This window comes from Cucumis melo, chromosome 4 (genome assembly GCF_025177605.1).
Source record: "Cucumis melo cultivar AY chromosome 4, USDA_Cmelo_AY_1.0, whole genome shotgun sequence".
Classification (NCBI taxonomy): Eukaryota; Viridiplantae; Streptophyta; class Magnoliopsida; order Cucurbitales; family Cucurbitaceae; genus Cucumis; species Cucumis melo.
In genome coordinates, this window is record NC_066860.1 from 8,433,985 (window position 1) to 8,444,081 (window position 10,097).

At 33.2% G+C, this 10,097-nt stretch overlaps 1 protein-coding gene across 6 annotated transcripts; it reads left to right on the forward strand.

Moving 5' to 3' along the window:
* Positions 1–282: 282 nt before the first annotated feature.
* LOC103495002 (uncharacterized) lies at positions 283–10,097 on the forward strand. Of its 6 annotated transcripts, none has more exons than XR_007820062.1 (12): positions 283–491; positions 1,066–1,179; positions 1,419–1,529; positions 1,609–1,671; positions 1,765–1,878; positions 1,965–2,114; positions 2,533–2,610; positions 2,675–2,896; positions 2,995–3,081; positions 5,239–5,312; positions 5,405–5,518; positions 5,594–5,898. XR_007820062.1 is itself a non-coding variant. In XM_008456423.3 (12 exons), the coding sequence occupies exons 1-12, from the start codon at positions 339–341 to the stop codon at positions 9,923–9,925; spliced, it is 1,359 nt and encodes a 452-aa protein (XP_008454645.2). In that variant the 5' UTR covers positions 283–338; the 3' UTR covers positions 9,926–10,097. The 6 variants fall into 6 exon arrangements, 4 of the variants coding, with proteins under 4 accessions (XP_008454645.2, XP_050939210.1, XP_050939211.1 ...); XM_008456423.3 differs by lacking the exons at positions 5,239–5,312; positions 5,405–5,518; positions 5,594–5,898 and adding exons at positions 8,136–8,255; positions 8,551–8,643; positions 9,866–10,097 and having other exon boundaries at positions 2,995–3,075; XM_008456421.3 differs by lacking the exons at positions 5,239–5,312; positions 5,405–5,518; positions 5,594–5,898 and adding exons at positions 8,136–8,255; positions 8,551–8,643; positions 9,866–10,097 and having other exon boundaries at positions 286–491.

Sequence of the window (10,097 nt, forward strand, 5' to 3'; positions counted from 1 at the left end):
TGATCATTTAGAATAAGAATTACACGCGTGCGTGTGACCAATTAATCACGTGTTGACTGAGACATTTTTTATATTTGCCATTGTGGGTCTGTATCTTTTTCCGTTTTTAAAATTATTCTTTATGATTTAAAATTTTGTCAATTTGTTATATTTTTTTTAAAAAAACTTGGAAAATATATGGAAAAAGAGCTTTTAATATTGAGCTTTTTGTTTTGGGTGATTTCGTCTGATTTTCCATTTTTTTAAGCTTCCTTGTAAAAATCCCATAAAAATAAAACCGGATATTTAGAGAGACGAAAGTTACAATTTGGAAGACGAAGTTGGTGAGTTTCTGGAAGATGTGGGGCTCATCCTTCTCTATCCTTTCTTATCCCTCCCCTAATTTCACAGCTTCCCTTCTTGTTCCCGCAGCAACCCTTCGCTCCGGCACTTCTTTACCCGTCAACCTCCATCCTAAACCTTACACTTCCGACACACCATTTGCTCCAGAGGTAACAACAATACTTCTCAATCTCTACCCACAAATCTCGTTTCTCCCTTTCTAATTTTAACCCCCGGAATGCTAATGGCTTGGAAGCTCAATCTCTCAAATACCTAACCTATCAGCTTAAGTTATTTAACTGAATTTTTCGGCTTAAGTTTTATTTTAAGTATAGTTTAGGATGAGACCACGGATTAAAATTTGGTGCCAACATCGTTATCAAGATTACTATTGTAGGGATATATCCACAAAACATCCTATGATATTTCTGTAAGTCAAAATAATTATAGAATTTATTTTGATTAATAATTAAGTTGCTTTTTCCAAACTAAGTTATGATGTTGTTATTAGTATTTACAAAAGATATCAATAGATAATTAATTTATGGATATATCTCCATGTCGACAAATATGGGTGAGACTGATAAAATCCCGTTTTCTTCTTGCAATTCTTGTAATGTCACATTGATCCAATGTTGAAAACTATTGAATTTAGTTAGAATCCAATTCTTGTAGGTAGCATGTAGATCTTTTTATACGTTAAATATCTTCTCTAGCTGCTTAGTATCAAGTGTTGATCAGCAGGTTGTTAAGGCGGTAGACTCCTTGCAGTATGAATTCAGGGCAGTGGATGATTTGGTGGCACGTAATTCTGCTAAAGTTCTCAAAGCCTTTCAGAATGTTCGATTAGGATCTCATGTCAGTAAATCAATCCTATGCACATTTAGATAAATTCTTGCATAGCAATACTTCACATTGTAAAACGAATTAGTAATCTATTTGATGTTGTTGGGCATCATTTTTGTTAGAACTGATTTGAAAAATATTGTGAAAGTATACATATTATCAGTCTCCTTGGCTTATTTGTTTCTTGTGAAGCAATAAGTACTTCACTCCACTTGATTGATGAGTGGCGTTTCTTAAAATTTCACAACCAGCATTTTGGAGGATCCACTGGTTATGGTCATGACGAAGCTGGAGGACGTGAGGCACTTGACAATGCTTTTGCTGAGATAGTTGGAGCAGAATCTGCAATAGTCCGATCACAGGTTTCCAGCAGTTGTTAACTTTATATTTATGTTTAGAAGTAGTTGCAAAGTTTGGTGTTTATGATTGTGCTACCATCAGTTTTTCTCAGGTACTCATGCTATTACATGTGCTTTATTTGCGCTTTTGAGGCCAGGGGATGAGGTGAGTATAACTTAGTAAGAAATCAATTCATTTTTCATCTTGTGATTATATCTCCTGAAGGTTGAATATGGTTTAAACTAATTTAACCATCAGCTTTTGGCAGTAGCTGGTGCTCCATATGACACACTAGAGGAGGTCATTGGGAAAAGAGACTCCCAGGGGCTGGGTTCCTTGAAAGATTTTGGAGTGGAGTATCGAGAAGTTCCAGTGAGCTACTAGAATCCATACATATAAAGTGATATGTTGCATGGTTTCAAACTTTATCATATTGAATTTTTGGCTTTCTTGTTCAGCTTGCCGAGGATGGTGGACTCGACTGGGAAAAACTTGCAAGTGCTTTGAAACCTCAAACAAAATGTGCGCTCATACAAAGGTCATGTGGTTATTCTTGGCGACAAAGTTTAAGTGTTGACGAAATAGGAAAAGCAATAAGGCTGATCAAGGTATGTGTTTTGATTGCATATCATAACTTTTGGAGTTGGATTGAGTGGAAGGTCATTTTTGTAGCCAATTCTCGGTTTTGTAATTTTAAGTGTTCGTCATTCACTGATAAAGTGTCCTTGCTTCCCTAAATATTTTCTGGATTCTTCAGATCCCAAGTAATCAGGTTGAAAATTAGATATCTCAGAATGACATCTTGCCTACTATTGAGATCATAAATATTGCTTCTGCTATCTTTATCTTTTCCTCAATAATCTCTGAAACTTACCCTAGTCTCTCTAATTTTCACTTACCCTCCAATTTCTCTACTTTCTCATCTCTCTGTTTTTTTTTAATAAACAAATTTATATATTATTATTTTTCTTTGTATATTAAAAGTGATTTATCCAGTAAATAAAATAAATTTGCTAATATTTTCAGATGCAAAACCCTGATTGCTTGGTGATGGTGGATAACTGTTATGGAGAATTTGTGGAAACCACTGAACCTCCTTCTGTGGTAAGTGATCTCAAGCTCCTTTCTCCTGTTGATGAATAGCATTTCTATCTGTAATTGTTGGAAGGGCGCGGATTTAATTGCAGGAAGTTTGATAAAAAATCCTGGTGGAACGCTTGCACCTTGTGGTGGATACGTTGCAGGTCGAGCCAAATGGGTGAAAGCGGCTGCAGCTCGTTTATCTGCACCTGGCTTGGGGGTGGATATGGGCTCTACCCCTGGTGATATTATGAGGACTTTTTTTCAAGGATTATTCCTTTCACCTCAAATGGTTGGTGAGGCAGTTAAGGTATTTTGATTCTTCAGGAATTTTGATTTTTCTTCCTAGTTCTCTCGGGTTGAATTTTTTTGGAGTGAAGGTTACTATCCATCTTTTCTCGATATCAGGGAATGATCCTAATAGCTGAAGTCATGCAATCAAAAGGCTACAAAGTGCAGCCACTTCCACGTGCCCCCCGCCATGACACTGTACAGGTTTTCTGCGCTTCACTTTCTCCATAAATGCTTCATGTGAGGCAAAGAATTGGTATCGCATATATGTATTTGATTCGCAGTTTGGGTTTTTTCTTTCTCAAAAAATGGATGTGTATGTCTCCTTCCGGTGCATGAATGAGACACACTAGACCTCTTCCTTGAGAAAGAAAAGCAGCTCATTTAATCTTTCCCAACCCAAGACTAAGCAACTTAATGGAAAAGGCCACTACTTGGCCTAAAACTAAAAGAAAAAGAAACAAAAAAGCAAACCTTAGAATAATGATTATCTAACCTTCATCTTCATGTTGGAAGCGTGTGATGAACACCCCAAATAAATATCACCAAATAGAATATTTGAAAGGAAATAAAAAATAAATATCACCAAATAGAACATTTGAGAGGAAATAAAAACTATTGGAAGACTTTTTGTGTGTATTCAACTTACACTTAGATGATTTAGATTATATCATTTTAATCCTATTTATAGGATTGTCATGAGCTTAACTCAAACCATAATTAAATAAAACAATTTAAATCGTATATTTAACTAAGGTGAAACTTTTACTAAATTAATTCTAATATTTTAACTCTCACATCCTTTAATTTCTTAACTCTCATAAATCAATGCATATATAGCTTATTTATTTAAAACAAAATTTCAACATCCTCCCTTAAACATGTTTTCTGAAAAACTCCAAGTAAAGTTCTTAACTTGTTAAACACATTAACTTTGAGTGGCTTCATGAAAATATCTGCAATTTGATCTTCAGTCTTCACATATTCAACTTGAACCTCCTTCCTTGAAATGCAATCTCTGATGTAGTGAAATCTTGTATCAATGTGTTTGCTATGATCATGGAACACAAGATTCTTTGCTAGAGCAATTGTTGACTTATTGTCTACATGGATCACAGTTGGATCATCTTGCAAAATTCCAACTATCTTTAACAAGTTTCTTAACCGAACTGCATGACAGATACTTGAAGCTATAGCAACGTATTCTGCCTCACCAATTGATAATGTCACAATAGGTTGTTTCTTAGAACTCCAAGTAAATGCAGTATTACCAACGAAGAAAACATATCTACTAGTGCTCTTTCGATCATTAGTATCTCCAGCCCAGTGACCATCACAATAGCTTTCAAGCTTGAATTCTTTAGATGGAAGAATAAAATAACCCATAGTCAAGTGTACCTTTGAGGTAACGAAGAATTCTCTGTCACTTTCAAATGAGTAATTGTAGAAGATTCCATAAATCAACTCACCAATCCAACGCTGAAAAGAATATCTGGTTGTGTGTAAGTCAAATATCTCAAACTACCAACCAAACTTTTGAACTATGAAGGATCAACATCATCTCCTTCTTCATATTCAGACAGTTTGGTCCCAGTTTCAATCGGAGTTGTGACATGCTTAGAATTGATCATATTGAACTTCTCTAGAATTTCTCTAGCATATTGTTCTTGAGAGATGAAAATACCTTTCTCTAATTGCTTCACCTCAATGCCAAGATAATATGACATCAACCCTATGTCTGTCATTTCAAATTCTTGGGTCATTGCCGTTTGAGATCTTCAAACATACTTGCACTATTTCCTATAAAAATTAAGTCATCCACATACAAACAAACCACTAAAACATCTCGATGACCATTAGTCTTAATATAAAGAGAATGTTCATAAGGACACCTCAAATACCCATTATCAAGGAAATAGTTGTTGATTCTTCTATTCCACATTCTTGGTGGTTGTTTCAATCTGTACAATGCCTTATTCAATTTTAGAATTTTATCCTCTTAGACTTTTACAGAATAACCAGGAGGTTGTTCTAAGTAGACTTCTTCTTCTAGATATCCATTCAAAAATGCCGATTTGACATCCATCTGAATGATCTTCCAATTATTTTGAGCAGCAAGAGCAATCAACAACCTTATGGTTTTCAAACGAGCAACAGGAGCAAATATTTCATCATAATCAATACCTTTTCTTTGAGAATATCCTTTTCCAACTAATCTTGCTTTGTATCTCTCAACTTCTCCTTTTTCATTTCTTTTTATCTTGGACACCCATTTGACATCTACTGCTTTCTTTTCATTTGGAAGAGTAGAAAGTTCTCATGTATCATTACTTTTTATGGCTTTTATCACTTCATCCATAGCAATCTTCCATTTGTCATTTTGCGAAGCTTCTTCAAAATTCAAAGGTTCACTGTCACCAAATAAACAAAAAAAAGTAAGATTATTAAAACTGACTTAACTCTTCAGTTTCATCATATATGTCTCGTAAGCTTCTCATGCCACGAGGCCCTTCACTTGAACTTGCAGATGATGATGATGTGCTTTGTTGTGGAGTGATTGGCGATGGTGGTGTTGATAGAGAAGCAATGTCACTAGGCTCATCATGATCATTGGGAAAAAGCAAAAATTTGTAGTCTTCTGGTTCGTCATTCCAATTCCCCGATGCTTCTTTACCAAACACGACATCTCTGCTTACCATCATCTTCTTTGTAACAGGATTGTAAAGCTTGTAGCCTTTTGAGCTTGCATCATAGCCAACGAAAACATATTTATCACTTTTATCATCAAGCTTACAATGCTTTTGATCATGTATATGCGCATAAGTCATACATCCAAATACTCTCAAATGAACAATGGATGGTTTTCTTCCTGTCCATTTTGTTGAGGAGTAAATGGAATTGTCATAGGTCGACGGATTACATTTTCTGCACAAAAAGTTTTGAATTCATTTGAAGTGAATTCACTTCCCTTGTCTGATCTCAAAGCTTTTTATGTAATGACATATGGCAACCTTTTCACCATGTCCTTCCTAGTTAATAATCTCAAGCCATCAAAGTTCAAATACCCAAATCTCAAGTGTCAAATCCAATGGGATCTTTCAAACGTAACTTTAAACATTTAGCAACATTAGTTTGAATGTTTAATAGTTTGAATGTTTAATAAAAACATTATATTTTTCGTCATTTGGACTTTAGCAATCATATTGTCATGATTATCTCCTATCAAAAACCTATAATTCTTCATCAAAATATTGTAGTCTTTCTCTAAGAGTTATCCCAAACTCAAAATGTTCTTCATGTTAGGCACATAATAAACATTAGAGATAAACTCATGCTTCCCATTCTTCAAATTGATCAAAATTTTACTTTTCCCTTTCACTAGAATTTTTGTGGCATCACCAAATACAATATCGCCACTAATAGATTCATCAAGCTCCACGAACATTGATTTGCTTCCACACATGTGATTGCTTGCACCACTATCGAGATACCATGCACTGTTTTCACATGTTTCCGCTCCTTTGCATGCTAGAAGCAATGACAATTACCGCTTTCTTTATCTTTCTCAACATAATTTGCATTATCTTCAACTCTATTCTGCATTCCCAAGAATAATGCTCGAATTTATGACACTTATAGCATTCAACCTGTCTTCTGTCATGCCTTTTCTGTCATTATTTGATCTTTCTCTATTTGACCTTGAATAATGTTGTCTTCCACGACCTCTTGATGAATTTGAGTTTGACTTACTCTCATCAAATTTTCTTTGACCATAGTTTCCTCGACTTCGATCTCTAAAATCTCCATGCCCACAATTGCACCACATCCTCGACCTCGATTGCCTTTTTCTAGGCTGTCTTTCTTGTCTTTTGATTTCAACTTTGACTGAAAAAGTTGCTCAGTCGCCTGCTTGTTCTTCTTAAGAAGCTTCTATTCATGGACTTGTAAAGAACCCATAAGTTGATCAATGAACATTGTATTCAAATCCTTTGATTCTTCAATAGCTACAACGATGAAATTGAATTTTTCATCCAACGAGCGAAATATCTTTTCTACTACTTGCTCATCACTTATTGTCTCACCATATCTTTTTATTTCATTTACTACTGCTAGCAATCTTGAAGTATAATCTGAAATTGATTCAGACTCCTTCATATGTAGTGATTCATAATCACCTCTCAATTTTTAAAGGCGAACCTTCTTGATTCGATCTACTTCTTTATACGTATTCTCCAAAATTTGTTATGCTTGATGTGCAGTAGTTGTTCCAGAAATTTTCTCAAAATTGTTATCATCAATGGCTTGATGAATGAATGGTGAGAGCCTTTTGATCTTTTTTCCTTGTATTTTGTAAAGCTTGTCGTTGAGTTTGATTCAAAGCCGCATCACTTTCTGGTTCTTCATAACCATTATTAACAATGTCCCACATATCTTGTAAATTAAGTTGAGCTTTCATTTGAATACACCAACTGCTATAATTTTCTTTCGTAAGTCGAGGTACTTGGAAGGGAACTAAATTATTGTTTGCCATTTGCAAAAACAATTTTTTTAGACTCTAAACTCAAGCTCTGATACTACTTTGATGAACACCCTAAATAAATATCACCAAATAGAATATTTAAGAGGAAATAAAAACTTATTGGAAGACTTTTTGTATGTATTCAACTCTCACTTGGATGATTTAGATTATAATATTTCAATCCTATTTATAGGATTGTTACGAGCATACCATAATTAAATACAACAATTTAAATCCTACATTTAACTAAGGTGAAACTATTACTAAATTAACTCTAACATTTTAACTCTCACATCCTTTAATTTAATTTTTAACTCTCATAAATCAATGCACATATAACTTATTTATTTAAAACATGTTTAATTTTCGACACTTCAGGCTTGAGTCCCATCAAAGTCGCCCAAAAATTAACCCACTTGAATATCTTCAACTGAATTATTGAAGAAGCTTTTCATTTATCTTTATATTTCTCCCTCTAAGCTTCTAATTGGTCCAACTCCAGCGTGCTACCAACCTTTCCTTTTTCAACAACCTTTCCTTTTTCTATTGTATTTCAATATTTCTGATTTTAGTGTTGCTTTTTGTATTGTATTTCGATATTTCTGATATTGGTGTTGCTTTTTGTATTGTATTTCAGTGATTGTATGATACAATATAACTGTATCCTATCGGATTTGTGTCAGTGCTTCATAAAATACCGTGTATGATTACGTCTTATGAATTCTTATATCTCATTCAGGCTGTACAACTAGGAAGTCGTGAAGTTTTACTTGCATTCTGCGAGGCTGTACAGAGAAGCTCTCCTGTTGCTTCCTTTACCAAACCAGTTCCAGGAACAACTCCTGGATATGCATCAGAGGTATAGCCGTAACTTCTCTACATTTATTGAATCTTAATATTTTCACAAACTTCTATCTTTTTCCTTCCTAATAGTAGCATGTAAGTAGAAGTTTTTCACATCAAACTAGTAGAAGATGACTGCTGAGTAAAACTAAAATCAAAATTTGATTGAAACTTCCTCAGTTCTAACGATGGTTACTTATGATTAAAAAGAAAAAAGAAAAGGCAGTAGAACCTTCAATGACATCGTCATTTTTAAGTATTTTTTTTGTCTTAGTTTTTTTATTTTTGAACCATATCATACATGACAACAGGTGATCTTTGCTGATGGAACTTTCATCGATGGAAGCACAAGTGAACTTTCTTGCGATGGACCTCTGAGAGAACCATTTGCTGTCTTTTGCCAGGTTTGTGCCATTTTTGGGTAATTTAAAATTCAATTTGAGTTGGTTTAGTTACAAGTTTTGTCTTTATACTTTCAAGTTTGCATTTGTTTGAACCTTAAGCTTTAAATTTTTTTTACTAGGTCAAGTCATTTTTAAAATCGTCCAAGGACTACTAGAAACATTTTAAAGTTTAGAATCATATAAAAACACAATCATAAAAGTTTGGAGACGAAGCTGGTACGTTACCCCTAATATCCAATTGCTCAATGTGGTTTGAAGTCATGCTCTTATTTACTTGTCCAGTATACATACTCGATGTCGATGCAATGTCATTGATTTGTTTAAGAGAGAAAAAAAAAAAAAAAAGAATTAGAGGTAAGATCCAAAATATTTTTGTTTATTTTTTCTTTGAAAATGTAGGGAATAAAGACATGACGGTTGGTAAACTAGAATGGTGCAAATCTAAAATAATAAGGAACAAAATTAAGAATTTAATAGTTTAGAACCCAAAATGAGAAAAATAGGGAAACTACCTTTTCAGTCCTCAAGATTGGATGAATATGTGCCTTTTGTTTTATGTGTTTTAAAAATGGACTTTTTTAGTATCTAGGTTTATAATAACAGACCAATTTAGTTTTCGAATTTTCAAAACATATCTCTTTAGTCATTTAGTTTTAAAAAATAACTTTATAAGTTCAATTATTTTATTTTTTTTATTTTTTAAAGATGGTTATATGATATTTAAAATTAGAAAAAAATAGTTTTTAGTAAAGGTTTGAATTTTAGAAGTTATCTAACTAATTTAAACTATCATATAATTATTTAAAATAAAAGTTTAAAGTTATTTAAGAGATTTTTTAAATTTATTTTTTAAAATTTAGGAATTAGAAAACCTTAGGAATCAAATGGGTATATTTTTATAAACTTGGGACTAGAAAGATTTATTTTTATAACTTGGGGATAAAAAAGACACATATTCATCAAAATTTAAGAGACTAAAAAGGTAATTTAAATAAAAAAGTAGAAGAAATCTATCAAGTTCATTTGCTGAGCTCTTTTGATTAACAGTAATTGTAAGAACACGTGAAATTAGAATTCAAAATGGAGAGAGAATTAGAAGCCTTTAGTTTTGTGAATTAACCCAATATTTATTTGTTTGATAGAAAAGTTAAATATGAATTCAATTAATGAATGCAATGATGCAATGAAGCCTCTGACATAAAGTGGAAATTTTGTGGTGCAGGGTGGATCGCATTGGACCCAGTGGGGCTTAGTACTGGGAGAGGTTTTGAAATCTCTATAATATATATATATATATATATATATATATATATATATATATATATCTATACATTTGGTGGTGCATTTAAGCCAACCACCTTCTTCACTTTCTTTAATTTCTCATTAATTTTCCTGCCACACCTATTAAATCCAAATTCTAACTTCAATTTTCAATTTCATGTTTATTTCGTTAA

What these genes read in the sequence shown, in the direction of transcription:
- LOC103495002 (XM_008456421.3), top strand. Translation starts at nt 339, where the DNA reads ATGTGGGGCTCATCCTTCTCTATCCTTTCTTATCCCTCCCCTAATTTC. An exon ending in AAGCAATAAGGCTGATCAAG is followed by an intron (nt 2,115 to 2,532) that starts GTATGTGTTTTG and finishes TAATATTTTCAG; the next exon opens with ATGCAAAACCCTGATTGCTT. An exon ending in CATTTGCTGTCTTTTGCCAG is followed by an intron (nt 8,644 to 9,865) that starts GTTTGTGCCATT and finishes TTTGTGGTGCAG; the next exon opens with GGTGGATCGCATTGGACCCA.